This window comes from Callithrix jacchus, chromosome 8 (assembly GCF_049354715.1).
Source record: "Callithrix jacchus isolate 240 chromosome 8, calJac240_pri, whole genome shotgun sequence".
Classification (NCBI taxonomy): Eukaryota; Metazoa; Chordata; class Mammalia; order Primates; family Cebidae; genus Callithrix; species Callithrix jacchus.
Genome location: NC_133509.1, coordinates 71444478 through 71466473, shown reverse-complemented (window position 1 = coordinate 71466473; position 21996 = coordinate 71444478). Strand labels below are relative to the sequence as shown.

The following is a 21996-nucleotide window of genomic DNA, read 5'->3' as shown; positions in this document are numbered from 1 at the left end:
TACTCTCTGACTCCCACAAGGACCAGCTGAAAATCTTCTCTTTCCTGAAACCCTTCCTGACCCTCTGCAGAAAGCAGTAATTGCTCCCCTCGTGAACACCTGGACAACCCAGTGCTGTTGCTACTTCACATTTTGCATATTTCCTCGTATATAGTTATTTGTTTCTTATGTTTATTTCTTGTGCTTCTTGAGGTTGAAGGTAATACCCTGGGTTTTTGTAAAACCTGTAGCATCTTAAATCGTATGGCACACATAAGAAAATAATTGGTAATTTGGGAAAATGCATCTAGAAAGGAATTTGCTGAGATAAATGAACTTAATGAAAGCTTATTACAGATATTATGAGAGGCATCTATGCTTATATGATACTTTCATAATATATAAAACTATTTTGAATAATTTTTTTAAAGAATAGTTAGAGAAGAGTATTGGTTTTACAACAAAATGTAACAAAGGATTTTATACTCAGCAATGAATATTGGTTACAAATATGCAAACACAGAAATGAATATTCTTATTTGAACTAGAACCAAAGTTATATATTGGAAATTGCTCTGTATGTTTCGAAGTTATTTGTTGTCTAGGGTCAGTGGCTCATGCCTATAATCCCAGCACTTTGAGTGACCGAGGCGGGAGGATTGCTTGAGCCCAGAAGTTCCAGACCAGCCTGGGCAAGAAGAGGAGACCCGCCTCTACAAGAAAATTGTAAAAATTCGCCAGGCGTGTTGGTACATGCCTGTAGTCCCAGCTCCGGAGGCTGAGGTGGGACAATCCCTTGAGCTTGAGCCCAGGAGTTCAAACATGCAATAAGCTGTGATCGCACCACTGCACTCCACCCTGGGAACAGAGCAAGACCCTGTCACAAAAAAAAAAAAAAAGAAGAAAGAAAAGAAAAAAAGGAGAATATGTTAAATGTGTCATTTTTAAAAATTAAGGAGAAAACGGACTACCCAACAACTTTGCCCCTTTCATTATATTTCTGTTGTCTTTATTTATACTCTAGCATCATTATTTCTCACCCAAACTATTGTATCTCCTTCCTAATTGTTCTCCCTGCCATATTCCCATTCTAATCCACCCAGTCTGTCAATAGATATTCATTTAGAGATTTGTATTGCAAAGAACTCTGCTATAAGACTGAACTCCCACTTCTCTGAACAGTACTCTCCTGCACAAACACATGTAACAACTTTCTACTTTCCAGCCTTGCTTTGCTTTTCAGTATTATCCCACACTCACTCTGGCCATATGCCCAACTGCTGCAGTCAAAGCAGTACATTCATTCTTCTGTCTGATATGTGTCAGTTTGCAGCATAATGCCCTGAGGCCTAGAATTATAAAATATATTATTCTTAGAAGTAGACATTGCATTCATATCATCAAGCCAATAATCTACAAAAAGCATTTTGAACTAAATAACATCAGAAGTGTTTTTTAAAAGTTCTTTTGAAAAACCAGGTAAAATTTTGGTGATAACTGTGGAGGGAATTCCCTCCCACAGAAGGAACAAGAGCCCTAACTTACAACAGAAACAATAAATTAAAGCACAAGGAATAGGCAGGCTAAAGAACCCAAAGAATTGAGAACAACTCAGGTATGGGAGAAATGGCAGTACTTGTCATAAGCCTTTTTAATACAAACTCCAGAACAAATACAAAACAAAAAGATAAGCACTTGTACTGTAAACTTCCGCATTTGGCGCACTAGGAGTTAGGAGATGCATGATCATATGCAAAAAGAAGAAAAAATAATTTAACTTTCAAAAATGAGATGCATGTTTATTGAGGTCTAACTATATACAGGGCACTGTGCTTCTGTGAAGATCAGGATAGCCTGAACTACCCAGAATAATCAACCTTTTTTTATCATGGAATAGTGATAGTAAACTGTAGAGTAACACAACCTCAATATACAACCCCAATGCTTGGTTTAAGTGCAGACCCCTGCCTGCCAGAATGAATTCCAAATTTACTATCAGGATCAAAGTTAGGTCCTATTACCTACTCTGTATTTCTTTTATTTCACTTTGAGTTCTGGGATACATGTGCAGAACGTACAAGTTTGTTGCATAGGTATACATGTGCCATGGTGGTTTGCTGCACCTTTCAACTCATCATCTTGGTTTTAGGCTACATATGCATTAGATATTTTTCCTAATGCTCTCCTGCCCCTTGCCCCCTCAACCCCAACAGGCCCCAGTGTGTGATGTTCCCCCCTCCTGTGTCCATGTGTTCTCATTGTTCAGCTCCCACTTATGAGTGAGAACATGAGGTGTTTGGTTTTCTGTTCCTGTGTTAGTTTGCTGAGAATAATGGCTTCCAGCTTCATCCATGTCCCTGCAAAAGACATGAACTCATTCTCTTTTATTGCTGCATAGTATTCCATGGTATATATGTTCTACATTTTCTTTATCCAGTCTATCATTATGGGCATTTGGGTTGGTTCCAAGTCTTTGCTATTGTAAATAGTGCTGCAGTAAACATACATGTGCATGTATCTTTATAGTAGAATGATTTATAATTTTGGGGGTATATACCCCAGTAATGGGATTGCTGGATCAAATGTTATTTCTAGTTTTAGATCCTTGAGGAATCACCACACTGTCTTCCACAATGGTTGAACTAATTTACATTCCTGCCAACAATGTAAAAGCCTTCCTATTTCTCCACATCCTGTCTAGCATCTGTTGTTTCCTGAGTTTTTAATAATTGCCATTCTAACTGGTGTGAAATGGTATCTCATTGTGGTTTTGATTTGCAGTTCTCTAATGACCAGTGATGATGAGCTTTTCTTCATATGTTTGTTGGCCACATAAATGTCTTCTTTTGATAAGTGTTTGTTCATATCCTGTGCCCACTTTTTGATGGGGTTGTTTTTTCTTGTAAACTTGTTTATATTTCTAGTGGAGTCTGAACGTTTGTATTAAATTGTCATCAAGGAATTCTCATCAAGATAAGAAATAGCACTACTGGCTTCATATGCATCTTCGGATTTCTGAATTCTACATTAAAACAATCCACGATATCTATGTATGCTTTTCACAAAGGAAAAAGCATAAATGCCTCAGGGCAAATCTGCCTGGCTAAGAAATAGATGAAAATATTTTTTTATAGATTTCATTAAAGTACAGAGAAATATAATTTTAATGGCTATAAAAATAAGGTAAAGATTATATAAGGCTAATAAATGAATAAAATCCATACCAAAGCAGAATATTCTAGATTAATCTGAAAAGCTGAGCTTCTAAGACTTTGAGAAATGAGAAAAGCCATTTGGCAAAATATTTAACTTGGATGTTTTTGGTTTGATTTTGCTTCTAGGTTTCAGATTCAGAGATGTGCAACCGATCCAAACAGTTATAAAAGCTTGGGAGACAGTTTTCGAATGATTTTCCAAGTGGAAGGGTATGTATATTCTTCACACCGATCCAAACAGTTATAAAAGCTTGGGAGACAGTTTTCGAATGATTTTCCAAGTGGAAGGGTATGTATATTCTTCACATAGCCACATTTTAATGTGTTTTTACTTAATACGTCTTCTCATTTTGAATGGTTTATTTTCCTAGTCTTAATAGGGGCAAAATACTTAAAAGGGTACCTTTCTACTTTGTCATGTTTTTCCTAATAATGTGATTGAAAACTGAATATATATATATATATAAACATACATATAATGGTAACTACTACAAGAAGATATTAATAACTGGTTTAATGACTAGAGGATAATTCTTAATTTATGCCACTATGGCTTTTTCAAGTTTCTATGACTGGGGCTAACTAAACTCAACAGTTCTTTATTTTGGTACTAAAATATAATGTCCAAATTCATTCCCCATTCACATTCTAGTTTGTGAACATGCAAATAAAACAGATCTGTATCAAAAACTAATGCATCAAGGCTGGGAGCAGTGGCTGACGCCCGTTGTTCCAGCTACTTGGGAGCCTGAGGTGGGAGGATTACTTGAGCCCAAGAGGAGGAGGTTGCAGTGAGTTAAGATTGTGCCACTGCTCTCCAGCCTGGACTACAGCAAGACTATCTTTAAATAAAAATTGATACATCCAATTCATTATCTTATCTATTAAATGATCAGATACATTAGAATATTTGTTTACATAGGCTAAAATGGTCTTTAATGTGTAGATTCAGTTAAAAACTGTATCCAATATAAGTTTTCAAAGAATATTGTATTTGCTTTTGGAAGCTGATTTTATAAGAAAATTGGTCAAAAATAATAATCTTTCAAAAATGTAACAATAATAATAACTAGTGTGTTTTTAGCTTCTATTATGTAGTAGCGATTTTCCTTACAACTTTCTGATGTAGGTTCTGTTGGATTCCATTTCAGTTAAACAGATAAACAAAGCAAAACTCAGAAAAGTTAGTAAGTTTCACATTTCAGGTGAGTAATGGAGCTGGGATTCAAATCTAGGTCTGCTTGACCCTAAAGCCCATGCTCTTAACTGCTGTAGATCACTACGTCTCTTGTCAGATTACACTATAAATACTATTCTGCCAATTATTTATTTCAGTTAAACTTATATTATGGATATCTTTCCATGCCAATATGTTCTCTTTAACAACATAGTAATTTATTTACCTATATACTGCAATTTATGAAATTAAACTCTATGGTAGACTTGTAGGTTGTTTCCAAATTCTTGATATTACAATAGTGGAATAAATATTGTTATACTATCTTTGCACAGTTGTGTGTTTATATATTTACATATTTTAATATATAGTATATATTGATATATTTGTATATTATATATTTTCATATCTTGTTTTTATAGTTTTAATATATTGATTCAATAAAGTACATTGCTAGCTATGGACTTACAGGATCAAATGATTATGCATGTTTTATATGAGAAATGTTGAAAAATTACCTTCCAAAAAGTATGTACTGATTTTATGGTCTCAAACTCCTAATCTCAAGTGATCCACCCACCTCAGCCTCCCAAAGTGCTGGGATTACCAGGCATGAGCCACCACACCCAGCCAATGCTGCCTTTTTCACATATTAAACTTCTACATATTCACCCTCTAATTTTCCATTTTGATTGTCCATTGTCTTATTCATTCATCTATCTCTAGCTATACCAGTGTCATACTGTTTTAATTATTTTATCTTCAGAATATTTGGTAAATATATAAAAATATACTTCATGGTATGAAGTTCAAACTTCTTGTCATGGTGTGCAGAGCTTTCCTGGTATGGTCCTTCTTCATAATCAGATCTGCTCTAGGAATAGCAGATGGTTTGCAGACTGGTCTCTCACTTTGTCAGGGCTTTTCCATGCTTTTCCCTATTCCTGGAGAACCCTATCCCCAACCCTCCCCTAGAAACTATCCTTCATTTAAAAATGACTTCATGTTTCACCCTCCCTGACTCTCTTTTCTATATCATATGCTGAATTATTTCCCCACTCTTCTTTCTCTACAAATGCTATATAAAATATAGCATGCACTATCCTGTTTATGAAGCTCATTTTCTGTCTATCTCCTCTTTGCCACCAAAGAATGTATTTCCTAAGGATCATGTCCCAATTAGCTCTGTATTCCTTATACTTGTGTTTGGCACTGCGTGGAGACACTCAGTAAGTACGCTAAACAAATGAACAAAAGTCATCACACCAACATCATAATGATGCAAAATGAAACAGAGACAATAATTCTCTATAGACTACCCTCTCTGAAGTTATGATAATGATCTTGATGTTTGATTAAATATTTTGAGGTCACCTAGTGACAAAAGTCAACAAGTTCTTCCAGCTATTACTCTGGTAATGTAGTACTTAAATGCCCTACATTGATAATATAAACCTTTATATTATGACAAGAAAGTTAAGGAAATCATAGTGTATTATGTAGCCAGTGAAAGTATCCTTTTCCTCTACAACAGTAATGTCAACATCACTGAGATCTGTGAACTGTAACAGATATCTCTGAATTGGATATGGCAGTTCCTTAGCCAAGCTTTTCAATTCGTGTGTGTTTTAGGAAGAATTTGATGTCTCTGCTTCTGCTTTGATATCAAATAATATAACAAACATACAGTATGTGTGGTCCCTGCATAGTAAAATTGGCCTTTTTCTATACCCTATGTATAATTGCTTCTAGAGCAAATTGACATTCTCTCTGTGATGCCTTTAGGTCTGGACACGTTGTTAGCCAAAAGCCAGAGCGCTCCAGTCTTAGAGATGGAAATATTTGTAAAAACACAAAATAAAAATCTCCCTGATATTTTTTATACAGAGCAAGAGCATTTCATAGCCTTGAGTTAAATGAAAGAAAAAAACAAAAGAGAAAAAAAAGAAAAAGGCTTTTAACACACGCTGTGTTAATTTTTTCCCCCTAGTCAAATAAGTTCCTTTTGACTTTCTTATTAAGTTTTCACAGTCGCTCGTTTTCAAGATGTTGTCTTTTTCACTCAGCTACATAGAGGCCTGTTTGGCCTGTGGCCTGCCCGGAGGATAGCACTAGTCAATTTTAGCTATTGACATATTAGGAGAATTCACCTCTCCTGGATTTTCCTATTTCCTCCAAGTTAAAGATTTTGATAGCTTGTCATTTACTGCATTTAAAAACATTAAAGTCTGTTAATACACTTAAAATCTGCACAGATCTTCCATTTCCCCAGTGTAAGAAAGTGAGATGGTTATCTCCACCATTCTTAGAGATGCAATTCCTCACCTCTCTACTCAAAATTCACTTGCTTTCAAGAGACAATAGCTCAACCCCATGAATCTAATTCTCTTTACTGTTTCTAACTTCTTTTTCTTCTTAAAAAGCATAGATACATTGTACTTTTTATTAAAACTTTTTTAATAAAAAGCATGTCTTATGAAACAAAGCTTTACAAAAGTGAGGTTAAAGCTTACCAAGAGAGGCATTCCGAATTCCAAGTAAGAATTTCTATTTATGGAATCCTCATACTTAGCTAATTTTTACCAAATAGGCTGTTTCTCTAACATAGAAGAGAGAACTCATAGAAAATGAAGGTATTAAAGAAATATTACTGTTGAGAGTACCTTCATCATCACCACAATTTTTCATCTGTCTCTGATTTGACAGAAATAAACTAACTAAATAGGTCCATCTACTGTAATAAAGTGAGCCCAGAATACATAAAGATACAGCCTAGTTAATTAGCTGCCTTAAAACCAACAGGGTTCATTTTGTAAACTCACCAGGCAAACAGTGGCTGGTATCTCTATTTACCATGTGTCCATGCATCACACCTCACTTCCCTTTACCTCGGAGCATCTTATGAAAGTCTGCCTAGTCTTTTTTGTACTTGTCATTCCTTTAAAAAGAGTGATTGAAATGTTCACAGATGGGTGAGGGGACTATACGTTATGTCAGTGTAAACCAGGACAGTCTCCCAATCCCTACTCCCACTCTGCTTCCTCTGAAAGTGCTCAAATGGCCATTCTTCCTGAAATTAGGCAAAAGAGGAATTAAACAGAACTCAATATATTCTGGTGATCTTGAATTGGAAAGAGATTCTGATTCAAGGTAGAGAAAGGCATAAAACTAATATTTATTTTCTTCAGCGTACCGTGAACTATGCTACGACATTTTTTTCATGTTTTTCTCAGCACAGCACTATTAACAACGTAGCATAATCAAGCCCATGTTTCGTATAAGGTAACTGAAGACCAGAGAAGTTAAATGACTTACCCAAAGCCACGCAGGTATAACCGTGGTTTTTCCATAGACTATATGTGATCTTGCCCTGAAGATCAAATTTTGTTATTTATTGGCTGGAAAGAAGAAAATATGGAAATAAAGGCTACAATGGCTAATTTTCAAATGGCTATTCTGAAGTCTTTGATATTCCTAGCCTCAAATCACACAGCAACTTAAAGTAGCTTTGTCTCTTTCTTCAAGTAATGTACAAAAGCTCTGAGACCAGTATATGTGCAGTCATGCAAATCTTGGTGACTCTGAGGCAACACTACAAAGCTCTGGCAACTCAAGACTCAATCTAATCATTGTCCCATCCTTTGTAATTAGCTCTGTATTTCAGATAAGTTCATGGTTTTCAGTCCGTCGATTTTCATCCTGTTTGTTGCTTAGTTCTCTTATGTAAAAAATTCTTGGGCATTGGTTTGCTCAAAGCAAATAACTAGGAAACAACTAGGTCAGATTAAGCTTAGCTTCAAATGAGAAACATGTTGATTGCTGGTGCCTTCAGAAATATGGTATTCTTCAGAATGTGTTGCTATAGAAAATATGTGGTTGCATTTGGGGGGCATTCGAACTGTGTTTTGTTTCTTGATTTGTTTTCTGTAACCACTGATGCTGCCCTAAGTATCATCTTACAATCAGACCACTTGGTGATTATAATATTTTCTAGTTAAATGACATTTAAGGCTTCGTTTTATGAGCTTGAGCATAATTGGCTAATTTGGTAAACTCCAGATGTGTGAGATAATGTGCCACTCATTTGAGTGCCTTTCAGACGGCACAAATGGCACAGCCCCAGGAGGTATAATCACTCCCTCTTGTTTTCATTAAGAAGGGGAATGAGTGGCTTGTGACACAGACAAAGGAAGTGGGATGCCTACAGCTCTACAACTTAGTAAGATTTGGACATTTTCTTTTTATCAGTGGACTCATTCCAAGCCCAAGGTCTTTGGCTCAATTCAGTGTCTTAGTGGGTCTACTTTTCAAAAAGTGGTTTACCTAATCTAACATGACTGGCAGGCTTTAAAGCCATGAAAATAGGCTGTCTGAAAATAGAAAGACGTGTCCCTGTAGAAAACCCCCTGAGAAAAATAGTCTCTGGAAATTGTCCCTCACCCTTATGTGGAAGTGAGGGGGAGTGTTGGTTTAAAGAGACAGCAGGAGACTCTTCCCATGCCAGGAATGTAATTATTTGACCAATCAGCATCCTCCTCCTAAACTTTCAACTTAACGAAATTTCAACTACATGAAGCCCAGTAGTTGCCACTGCTTTTTCTCTCTCCTCTCAACTCTCCTACACCATCTAACAGAAACCAACTCATCCACCCAGCATTGCCAAGTTGGAATGTGGAAGATGGTTCCGGCATCACTCTTTCCTGATCCTGGGGCTGGTTGCCATTATCAGACTTTACATCCAGTGTAGTTCACATCCAGATGAGTCTTCACTCAGATGAGGTCTATATCTTAGACCCCTGAGCTGATATCTGCCATGCGGATTCATTTTGTGTAGATTATTGGGTGTTGATTGAGTTTGTAAGTCTGGTTTGCCCAAGTGAGTTCCTTTTATGGTAGGTACCAAATGTGCACTGTGACTTTTGCAATGAGTTCCGTGAGTGGTGCCTTGACTGCCTTCACTCCCCTTCTTTTTGTTTCAGCAAAGAGCCCTTCCTGGTACCCACTGGGCCTCCCTTGAGTGCTCCCTTGTTTTTATGTGGTGATGACAAGGAAAGCAGAGAGTCCCAGCTGGTCTTCCTCCCACATTGCCAGAGTTCAACCATGGCCTGCTTGGGATTTTTAATGATGCTACAGCAAGTTTGCTATTTAGCTAGAAAAAAAAAGGGTGGGTGGGGGGACAAGAAATAAATAATAGAATAGGTTAGACTTTGGAGAATAAACGATGAACAAATTTATCTGGCATGACTTACAAGTGATGGACCTGCATCTAGAATATAGCTTCCATAGGGTGAAGACATTTGCTTCTTCCAAGTCTTCTCTTGATTTGGAAAGAAAATGTGAGAAGAAATTATCTTAATTCAGGCATGGACATATTACTATTATTCTTAAAGGATCTGTGTTCCTTTCAAAAATGGTTTGTTAACTTCAGTATGTCATATTCATACATTTTTTTTTTTACTTTTTTATTGGATTATAGGTTTTGGGGTACATGAGCAGAGCATGCAAGACATTTGCGTAGGTACACACATGGCAGTGTGCTTTGCTTTTCTTCTCCCCTTCACCCACATTTGGCATTTCTCCCCAGGCTATCCCTCCCCACCTCCACCTCCCACTGGCCCTCCCCTTTTCCCCCCAATAGACCCCAGTGTTTAGTACTCCCCTTTCTGTGTCCATGTGTGCTCTTTTTTCATCACCCACCTATGAGTGAGAATATGTGGTGTTTCATTTTCTGTTCTTGTGTCAGTTTGCTGAGGATGATGTTTTCCAGATTCATCCATGTCCCTACAAACGACACGAACTCATCATTTCTGATTGCTGCATAATATTCCATGGTGTATATGTGCCACATTTTTCCAATCCAGTCTATTATCAATGGGCATTTGGGTTGATTCCAGGTCTTTGCTATTGTAAACAGTGCTGCAATGAACATTCGTGTACATGTGTCCTTATAGTAGAACGATTTATAGTCTTTTGGATATATACCCAGTAATGGGATTGCTGGGTCAAATGGAATTTCTATATCTAAGGCCTTGAGGAATCGCCACACTGTCTTCCACAATGGTTGAACTAATTTACACTCCCACCAACAGTGTAAAAGTGTTCCTTTTTCTCCACATCCTCTCCAGCATCTGTTGTCTCCAGATTTTTTAATGATCGCCATTCTAACTGGCGTGAGATGGTATCTCAATGTGGTTTTGATTTGCATCTCTCTGATGACCAGTGACGATGAGCATTTTTTCATATGCTTGTTGGCCTCATATATGTCTTCTTTCGTAAAGTATCTGTTCATATCCTTTGCCCACTTTTGAATGGGCTTGTTTTTTTCCTGTAAATCTGTTTGAGTTCTTTGTAAATTCTGGATATCAGCCCTTTGTCAGATGGGTAGACTGCAAAAATTTTTTCCCATTCTGTTGGTTGCCGATCCACTCTAGTGACTGTTTCTTTTGCCGTGCAGAAGCTGTGGAGTTTCATTAGGTCCCAATTGTCTATTTTGGCTTTTGTTGCCAATGCTTTTGGTGTTTTGTTCATGAAGTCCTTGCCTACTCCTATGTCCTGGATGGTTTTGCCTAGATTTCCTTCTAGGGTTTTTATGGTGTCAGGTCTTATGTTTAAGTCTTTAATCCATCTGGAGTTAATTTTAGTGTAAGGTGTCAGGAAGGGGTCCAGTTTCTGCTTTCTGCACATGGCTAGCCAGTTTTCCCAACACCATTTGTTAAACATGGAATCCTTTCCCCATTGCTTGTTTTTGTCAGGTTTATCGAAGATTGTATAGTTGTATGTATGTTGTGTTGCCTCCGGTGCCTCTGTTTTGTTCCATTGGTCTATATCTCTGTTTTGGTACCAGTATCATGCTGTTTTGATTACTGTAGCCTTGTAGTATAGTTTGAAATCCGGTAGTGTGATGCCCCCTGCTGTGTTCTTTTTGCTTAGAATTGACTTGGCTATGCGGGCTCTCTTTTGGTTCCATATGAAGTTCATGGTGGTTTTTTCCAGTTCTGTGAAGAGAGTCAATGGTAGCTTGATGGGGATAGCGTTGATTCTGTAAATTACTTTGGGCAGTATAGCCATTTTCACGATATTAATTCTTCCTAACCATGAACATGGAATGTTTCTCCAACTGTTTGTGTCCTCTCTGATTTCGTTGAGCAGTGGTTTGTAGTTCTCCTTGAAGAGGTCTCTTACGTTCCTTGTGAGTTGTATTCCAAGGTATTTTATTCTTTTTGTAGCAATTGCGAATGGCAGTTCGCTCTTAATTTGGCTTTCTTTAAGTCTGTTATTGGTGTAGACGAATGCTTGTGATTTTTGCACATTGATTTTATATCCTGAGACTTTGCTGAAGTTGCTTATCAGTTTCAGGAGTTTTTGGGCAGAGGCGATGGGGTCTTCTAGGTATACTATCATGTCGTCTGCAAATAGAGAAAATTTGGCTTCCACCTTTCCTATTTGAATACCCTTTATTTCTTTTTCTTGCCTGATTGCTCTGGCTAGAACTTCCAGTACTATATTGAATAGGAGTGGTGAGAGAGGGCATCCTTGTCTAGTGCCAGATTTTAAAGGGAATGCTTCCAGTTTTTGCCCATTCAGTATGATATTGGCTGTTGGTTTGTCATAAATAGCTTTTATTACTTTGAGATACGTTCCATCGATACCGAGTTTATTGAGGGTTTTTAGCATAAAGGGCTGTTGAATTTTGTCAAATGCCTTCTCTGCGTCAATTGAGATAATCATGTGGTTTTTGGTTTTGGTTCTGTTTATGTGGTGAATTACGTTGATAGACTTGTGTATGTTGAACCAGCCTTGCATCCCTGGGATGAATCCTACTTGATCATGATGAATAAGTTTTTTGATTTGCTGTTGCAATCGGTTTGCCAATATTTTATTGAAGATTTTTGCATCTATGTTCATCATGGATATTGGCCTGAAGTTTTCTTTTCTCGTTGGGTCTCTGCCGGGTTTTGGTATCAGGATGATGTTGGTCTCATAAAATGATTTGGGAAGGATTCCCTCTTTTTGGATTGTTTGAAATAGTTTTAGAAGAAATGGTACCAGCTCCTCTTTGTGTGTCTGGTAGAATTCGGCTGTGAACCCGTCTGGACCTGGGCTTTTTTTGTGTGGTAGGCTCTTAATTGCTGCCTCAACTTCAGACCTTGTTATTGGTCTATTCATAGTTTCAGCTTCCTCCTGGTTTAGGCTTGAGAGGACACAGTAGTCCAGGAATTTATCCATTTCTTCCAGGTTTACTAGTTTATGCGCATAGAGTTGTTTGTAATATTCTCTGATGATGGTTTGAATTTCTGTGGAATCTGTGGTGATTTCCCCTTTATCATTTTTTATTGCATCTATTTGGTTGTTCTCTCTTTTCTTTTTAATCAATCTGGCTAGTGGTCTGTCTATTTTGTTGATCTTTTCAGAAAACCAGCTCTTGGATTTATTGATTTTTTGAAGGGTTTTTCGTGTCTCAATCTCCTTCAGCTCAGCTCTGATCTTAGTAATTTCTTGTCTTCTGCTGGGTTTTGAGTTTTGTTGATCTTGCTCCTCTAGCTCTTTCAATTTTGACAATAGGGTGTCAATTTTGGATCTCTCCATTCTCCTCATATGGGCACTTATTGCTATATACTTTCCTCTAGAGACTGCTTTAAATGTGTCCCAGAGGTTCTGGCACATTGTGTCTTCGTTCTCATTGGTTTCGAAGAACTTCTTTATTTCTGCCTTCATTTCGTTGTTTACCCAGTCATCATTCAAGAGCCAGTTGTTCAGTTTCCATGAAGCTGTGCAGTTCTGGGTCGGTTTCTGAATTCTGAGTTCTAACTTGATTGCACTATGGTCTGAGAGGCTGTTTGTTATGATTTCAGTTGTTTTGCATTTGTTGAGCAGTGCTTTACTTCCAATTATGTGGTCAATTTTAGAGTAGGTGTGATGTGGTGCTGAGAAGAATGTGTATTCTGTGGATTTGGGGTGGAGAGTTCTGTAAATGTCTATCAGGTTTGCTTGCTCCAGGTCTGAGTTCAAGCCCTGGATATCCTTGTTGATTTTCTGTCTGGTTGATCTGTCTAGTATTGACAGTGGAGTGTTAAAGTCTCCCACTATTATTGTGTGGGAGTCTAAGTCCTTTTGTAAGTCATTAAGAACTTGCCTTATGTATCTGGGTGCTCCTGCATTGGGTCCATATATGTTTAGGATCGTTAGCTCTTCTTGTTGTATCGATCCTTTTACCATTATGTAATGGCCTTCTTTGTCTCTTTTGATCTTTGTTGCTTTAAAGTCTATTTTATCAGAGATGAGAATTGCAACTCCTGCTTTTTTTGCTTTCCATTAGCTTGGTAAATCTTCCTCCATCCCTTTATTTTGAGCCTTTGTGTATCCTTGCATGTGAGGTTTCCTGGATACAGCACACTGATGGGTTTTGGATTTTTATCCAATTTGCCAGTCTGTGTCTTTTGATTGGTGCATTTAGTCCATTTACATTTAGGGTTCATATTGTTATGTGTGAATTTGATACTGCCATTTTGATGCTAAGTGGCTGTTTTGCCTGTTAGTTGTTGTAGATTCTTCATTATGTTGAAGCTCTTTAGCATTCAGTGTGATTTTGGAATGGCTGGTACTGGTTGATCCTTTCTATGTGTAGTGCCTCTTTTAGGAGCTCTTGTAAAGCAGGCCTGGTGGTGACAAAATCTCTGAGTACTTGCTTGTTCGCAAAGGATTTTATTTTTCCTTCACTTCTGAAGCTCAGTTTGGCTGGATATGAAATTCTGGGTTGAAAGTTCTTTTCTTTAAGAATGTTGAATATTGGCCCCCACTCTCTTCTGGCTTGTAGTGTTTCTGCCGAGAGATCTGCTGTGAGTCTGATGGGCTTCCCTTTGTGGGTGACCCGACCTTTCTCTCTGGCTGCCCTTAGTATTCTCTCCTTTATTTCAACCCTGTTGAATCTGATGATTATGTACCTTGGGGTTGCTCTTCTTGCGGAATATCTTTGTGCTGTTCTCTGTATTTCCTGCATTTGAGTGTTGGCCTGTCTTGCTAGGTGGGGGAAATTTTCCTGGATGATGTCCTGAAGAGTATTTTCCAGCTTGGATTCATTCTCTTCATCCCCTTCTGGTACACCTATCAAACGTAGGTTAGGTCTTTTCACATAGTCCCACATTTCTTGGAGACTTTGTTCATTCCTTTTTGCGCTTTTTTCTCTAATCTTGGTTTCTCGTTTTATTTCATTGAGTTGGGCTTCGACTTCAGATATTCTTTCTTCTGCTTGGTCAATTCGGCTATTGAAACTCGTGTTTGCTTCGCGAAGTTCTCGTATTGTGTTTTTCAGCTCCTTTAATTCATTCATATTCCTCTCTAAGTTATCCATTCTTGTTATCATTTCCTCGAATCTTTTTTCAAATCTTTTTTCAAGGTTCTTAGTTTCTTTGCATTGATTTAATACATGATCTTTTAGCTCACAAAAGTTTCTCATTATCCATCTTCTGAAGTCTAATTTCGTCATTTCATCACAGTCATTCTCTGTCCAGCTTTGTTCCCTTGCTGGTGAGGAGTTTTGGTCCTTTCTAGGAGGCGAGGTGTTCTGGTTTTGGGTGTTTTCCTCCTTTTTGCGCTGGTTTCTTCCCATCTTTGTGAATTTGTCCGCTGGTCGTCTGCGTAGTTGCTGACTTTTCGATTGGGTCTCTGAGTGGACACCCAGAATGTTGATGATGAAGTATTTCTGTTGCTTGGTTTTCCTTCTACCAGTCTAGCCCCTTCGCTGTATGACTGCTGAGGTCCGCTCCAGACCCTGCTTGTCTGGGGTGCACCTCTAGCAGCTGTGGCACAGCGAGGGATGCTACCCGTTTCTATTTCTGCTATCTTTGTCCCAGGATGATGCCTGCCTAATGTCAGTCTTTTGGATATAGAGGGGTCAGGGAGCTGCTTGAGGAGACAGTTTATACTTTATAGGGGTTTAATTGCTGAGCTGTGCGCTCTGTTGTTCCTTCAGGGCTGTTAGGCTGCTATGTTTGATTCTGCTGCAACAGAGCTCATTAAAAAACCCTTTTTTTTTTTCTCAAATGCTCTGTGTTGAGGGGTTTGGGCTTTATTTTTGGATGTTCGATGAGGTGTCCTGCCCAGCTAGAAGGCGGACTAGCCACTGTTTGGCTGCCGAGGCTCCGCCCTGCTGTTGTGTGATTCGCCCTGTTCCTGCAGGCTCTGCTGTGGTCTCCGCCACGCCCTGCGGCGGAGTCTCTTCGTTGTAGCGTGTTGCCTCAGCAACGGCAGGCTGCGTTAGCAGTGGGCGTGTATCTCAGTAGGGACGGGTTGCCTCGGCAATGGCTGGCTGCGTCAGCAGTGGGCGTGTATCTCAGTTGGGGCGGGTTGCCTCGGCAACGACTGGCTGCGTCAGCAGTGGGCGTGTATCTCAGTTGGGGCGGGTTGCCTCGGTAGTGGTGGACGCCCCTCCCCCACAGAGCGTCTTGGACCGTCTGCTCGGGATAGTTTGAAATCGCGGTTTTGTTCGTCCCACTGGGTATCCCAAACGATCTGTCCCTGCAATCCCCTGGGCTGGGCTACTGTCCAAGTCTCGTTCAGTCTCAAGTCCAGCCCTCTCAAGTCTCAGGTTGCCGGTTCAACAAGGCACCCGGACAAGCGTGCCCTGTGGGGATTGCTGGGTAGGGCCTGCCTCCGCCGCCCCGGCTGCCGGCTTCGCCAGGCAGACCTACTGCCTGGCGTCCCATGTCTTTTTATACTTGGGAGTTTCCCCGTTCTGTGGGCAACAAAGATCAGTCTGGAAATGCAGCTCTGACTCACCGTTTGCGGATTCAACGTGAGCTCCAATCCTGGGTTGTTCTCACAGCGCCATCTTGAGTCCTCCTCCCATTCATACATTTTTAATTGATTTTTTAAATTGACATAATTGTATAGATTGATGGGGTATATAGTGATACTTCAATACATGTAATTTATAGTGATGAAATCAAAGTAATTAACAGATCCATCACCTCAAACATTTATTGTATTAGAAATATTAAAAATCTCTCCTAGCTATCTGAAAGTATATATTATTGTTAGCTATAGTCATCCTATAGTGCTATAGAGCACTAGAATTTATTCGTCCTACCTAGCTGTAATTTTGTGTCCATAAACACACCTTTTTTTTTTTAAGACTGAGTCTTGCTCTGTCACTTCAGGCTGGAGTGCAGTCACACAATCTTGGCTCAGTGCAACCTCCGCCCCCCTGCACCCCCCCACCACCCAGGTTCAGGCAATTCTCCTGCCTCAGCCTTTCGAGAAGTTGGCATTACAGGCGCCCACCACCATGCCTGACTAATTTTTTATATTTTTAGTAGAGACAGGATTTCACCATGTTGGCCAGGCTGGTGGTCTCAAACTCCTGACCTCAACCTTCCAAAGTACTGGAATTACATGTGTGAGCCATCATGCCCAGCCTTTTCACCCACCTCTAACTATCCTCCCCTTCTCACTACGTTTTCCAGCCTCTGGTAACCTTTATTCTGCTGTCTGCTTCTATGAGATCAACTTTTTTAGCTTCCCCATATGAATATTCATAATTTCTCAGTCACCAAATATATGTAATCTCTTTTTACAGAAAGGTTATGCTATGTAGTTAAGAACATTTAAATTTAGATTATTTAGCACTTCAAGGTTGAGAAGTAAAGGATAAAGGATAAGGAGAAAGAATACCAAAGAAGAACAGGCAGTGACTTATTTCAGTATCTTTAAAAACACCAGGCAGTTGAGTCATGGATACATTATTTGGCATTTCTATTTTACCAGATTATTCCGTACCACTGCTAAGCCACATGGTTGTTGGCTGAAGCTCTACTGGGTTGTAAAGTAACAGTTCCTCCCCAGTCTTCACAATCAGAGAGCAGATGATGAATTTGCAAAGTGCTCAGAGGGCGGCATCCCAGGGCTTCGATGGGCCAGAGTTCTGTTTCCTTTTCTAAATCAGAGGCCTTTTGTTCTGCCACAGAGTGACCTTTAAAACGGTTTCAGCTCCTAGATTTCCCTGCTGTCATCACCACAGACTGCTAGCTGACAGTCACACTCTGACTCCCCCAGCCTCTCTCTCACAACACTTTCCGACTTACTGACTGGTCTTTGGCAAGGATTTAACTGTTGCCAAAGAGTAAGTGAAAACGTTTGCAGTGATGTCAGCCCATCAGCAAGGCCTGATTAAGAGACCAAACACAGTCTCCCTCAGCGCATGGTGCTGACAAGAAGGCAAGGAGGACCAGCTGATTGGGTGGAAATAGTTGTCTTCTAGGAAGGTTGGTGTCTCAGTTCAGAGCCTGAACAGATATTCCCCATGTTTATGGAGTGTTAATGAAAGTGGAGGGGAAGGGTGGGATTCCATAGCCAATGGAGGATATTCCCATTGAAAATATTTTTAGGCCTTACTTTTAATTTATTCTGGCTTCCTAATGGGCTAGAAGTGCAGTCACCTTAAGGGGAAAATGTGGCTTTACCAAAACCAAAATCCTTTTTCTAGTGGTTGTTAAAACTGAACATTTTCAAATGAGGTAGAAAAAGAGAACTTCCTAAAAGCACTCTTCTACCTGTGCCTGATTATCTTATTGTAGAAAATAACTTAGGCATGATTTGACATAGACAAGGTTAAAGGAGTTAATAATTTATTTTCATCAGTGACTTCACACATTTTTTGGTTGGTTTCATGATTTTAGCTTTGCCTTTCCTGCAGGTCTTCCAGGTAGTTTGGAATTGGAAGAAGGGAGAAGGTTCTGACAGCATCATTATAATGGTCATTAGATTCAAAACCACTGTTACCATTTGGCCCTTTATTGTTTGTGAAATATGTCCATGTATATGACCTCCTTGATACTCATAAGAGCCCTGGCAGGTAGGAAGATGAGGAGTACAATTCTACTTTTCTGGTCAAGAAACAAATAAGAGTTGTTAAGGGAGTTGCCCAACATTCCACATCCGTATCTGTTGGACCCCGGATTCACCAAGTGTCTTCTGCATCCTCTATCATGCTACCTATTCTATCAATAAGATAAGAGTAGTACTAGCAGTCACAGAAGCAGCACCTCACATTTATACTGTTCCCTCTTTGGGTTCAAAACCTTGTCACATATCTCATCTCAATTGACTGAATTTAATCTAGGGAGGTAGGAAAGAGATGGTATGACTGCTGACAACATTTCTGGTCTATGTACAAGAAAACTTCAGCAGAAAGGGGTTTAGTGGGATTCCCAGAAAAATTAATCTTGATATCAACACTCAAGAATGCAGAGATTTAGTTCCTTTTTTTAAAACAACAAAAAAGTTCTCAGGCAAGTAAAATTAGACTACACATGTCTTCTGATGCATGGCACCTTCATTCTATGAGACCAAGGTTTGGACCTGTGGTCCTTAGAACAGAACCATCTTGCAAGGGCAGTCATCAGATGCAGTTTGAGGTTGAGATTCACTGAGTGAACTTAACTCGGTTATTTTACCCATTGGTGTCTTGGCCTAACTCAAGTTAAATTGAGTAATAACCAAGAAAACCTCATGAAACATGAAATAAGGCATTTAACCAAAGTTCCTTGGATGAATTGCCACATGGGAGTGAAGAATCACCATATGATTACAATGTATGTTGAAATATATAGTCACCAAATTCTAAAGAAATGCCAGCCATATACAGTGGCTTTGTTATCCTGCTGACAAAGAGTGTGTTTGTCACTCTCCTTGTGTGGCCACAGAGAACTCAGAGGAAAACAAGGTACCAAAAAATCTAACATAGTCACAGTCTCAGTGACAACAAAAAATGAGGTAAGGTGTTAGATAAGTTTTGGAAACACTTCAAGGGAGGTTAAGAGTTTATTGTTAGATGAATTAATTTTTTAACCTTTTCTTTACATAAAACCTCTCCTATATTAGAAGAATCAGGATCAAAAGGAGAATTACCTTTTTGTATTCTATACATTTTCAGTGAACAGGTCAATATACATTTTGAAATTCAAATAATAAAATTTCCAGAGATTGACATTATTTGTAAAGGAACCAAAATTAAAAGAATGTTGCAATATAAGTCATTAAGCAATAAGACATATTGATAACTAGATATCTGGCTTCATGTGTAAAATAAAATATGTGTTACATTTCAAAAATGTTTCTTAACCACCTGTTCACTCCTTAACCCCATGAACTGGCTCTGTCTACAACCTTGTTTTCAAACTGTTCTCCCAGAACCTACCACAGACCTTCTGTCTTTTTCCATAGAATTTGAGATACTGACAAGTATAAGATAAGATATTATTTCATTAGAAAGAAAAATGCGAATAATTAAACTCCTTATAGTGATTTGACAATGGATGTGGATGATGAGTAAGAAGAAGTTTCAATGACTTTCTAGTGTTTGGCATTCCAGAGGCACCTAGCTAAGCAATGCCCAGGCTCCTGATCCACAGATATTATGTGATGATAAAATTTTGCCACTAAGTGTTGGAAAGTTTTTACACTCTGGTTTGGATCTTGCAGGCTTTATATTACCCAATATCATTACATGCCATTTATGTTCCAGCCCTTCTAGAACAATTTAACTCCTGAAACAATTTTTCTGTGCAGATTTCTCATGCATATTCATTAGCCAAGAGTGCCCTTTCCCTTTTATCCACCTGTGGAAATTCCAGTCATCCAAAGATGCCCATCTTATATGCTGTTTTCGCTTTGATACCTTATTTCTTCATCCAAAAGGGAAATAATTTCCTTCTTCTGTTCCCTTATAGCACTTTGTTCCTCTATGACAACACTTATCTTGGGGATCAAAGAGACCTGGATTAGAATTCTACTTGGAAAGTTTGGTACCTTGGACAAATTATTTAACCTCATTGTACTTCAGTTTTCTCATCTGTAATATGGAAACAATAACCATACTTACTTTATTGTGTTGCTAGCACTCAGTATTACTATTTGACTTATAAATATACACATAATGATTTTTAGCTAGTTTTATTTTTAGTACCTTGTATTGTAGCCAATTACTTGTAACTATTCACAGCTATGTAAATATGTAGAACTCTGATGAAATAATATTTGGGGTTCCTACAGTGTATCACATAATTCTTTGTATGTAATCATATATAATCATCATCCAATTTGTATTTGCTTAATTTAATTGAATAATTACTAATTTCATATACTTAGCTACTCTGGATGTATTAATATAGAAATATGTACAATCAAATCAAAACAAATAGCAAGAAAATTTATCAAACCCATGGTATCATTAAGACCAAGATTCTAAACATGATAGTTTATCAATAACCCCAGAAAAGTAACATTTTTATAACAATCTCAGGAATACAGTAGAATAATTTTCATGGCCATGCAGGTATCTGAAGGTGAGGCGTTAGATTTTGGCATGTAGTTTTTAGATTCGGGTGCTTGGCTGCTGGCAAATGATGCTGAATGGCACTGGGAGGGTCTAATTAGGGAAATTGTGAAGGCTGATGAAGAACAAAGTGAAATGCAAACTGCTTCCATTGCTTTGAATATGTTCTGTCTTCACTATTGTTCTCCTTAAAACACTTTCTGCCTGGAGTTTAACAAGCAGAGGGACCAAAACTGTATACCTAAAACCAAAATATTCGAGTCAAATAAAAAAATAAAATAAGTAAAAGCTAAAGAACATTTAAAGTGAAATAGGAGGCAGGTTGATTTAGGATTTTGAAAGACGAGATTATGGAGACTCTTGGTTCCAGATACCACAGAGTAGCTTGCATCAGAAGAACCCTCCTGCTGAAAATAACAGCAAACAACAGACAAGATACACAAAACTACTGTTTGAAGGCATTGGAGAGCTGCTGAAGCAGGCAGAACTGATGAGAGGCTACGAAACCTGAGGGAAGGAAGCCTAGAGAAGTAAGTTCTACATTCACCCAGGCTTTTTACCCAAAGGCTTTTCTAAGTCTTATGGGAAGTGTTGAGGGAAAGGGGTCAAAGTCACATCTGAGCTGAGGAGGGGGTTGTAGGTTGGTGTTCACGGATGTCAAATGGATGAGACCTGAGGAGTAAAGATCCTGGAGAAGAGGGAAACTGCTGATAAGTGAGTCCAAAGATCTATGTGCAATTTCCCCTTTGAGGCATTTGCCAACTCCTGACGGCATATGAGCAGGAGGAAACTCCAAGAAACCCAGGGAGAAAAACTCCAGCAGTTGGGAAACTATAGAGATGAGCAGAGACTTCAACAGCCCCTTGATGCTGAGGAAACAAGGGTTGGAGTAAAAGTCCAGCGAGGTGGAAGGGCTTTGTAAGCACCCCAGGTCTTCAGGTGAGGCCCAGAATGTCCACTCCCAAGAGTAAGAGCTCTCCCTTAGGAATAGGGGCAAAACATAAATACACTGTCCCTAACTAAGCCTAAAACCCACCCTCAGAAAAATGAAGGTGATTTTCTGTATTCTCTCTGCTTGCTGAGAAAAAATGTATCCCTCTTCAGAGGAAAACACCATCAACCAGGGGATTTTCAATTTTTATGCACAACATCCCCTAGTCAATAAAAAATTACAGGATCTTAGGATAAAAAAGACCAACTAACTAAATATCAAGAGAAACAGAGACAATAAGTCATTCAAATTTTGGAATCATCAGACTGGGACTTTAAATTTTTTTTTATTTTTACTCTGGTAA

The 21996-nt window shown here is 38.8% G+C and overlaps 1 protein-coding gene across 4 annotated transcripts in view; it reads left to right on the top strand.

Moving 5' to 3' along the window:
• Positions 1-21996, top strand: part of SLC25A21 (solute carrier family 25 member 21) — a 539864-nt gene that overhangs the window by 381190 nt on the left and 136678 nt on the right. For all 4 annotated transcript variants that reach the window (XM_002753830.7, XM_054240624.2, XM_035260364.3 and 1 more), the window contains one exon: positions 3321-3404. In XM_002753830.7, the coding sequence (XP_002753876.1) occupies positions 3321-3404 (84 nt within the window). The remainder of the gene's footprint in view (positions 1-3320; positions 3405-21996) is intronic.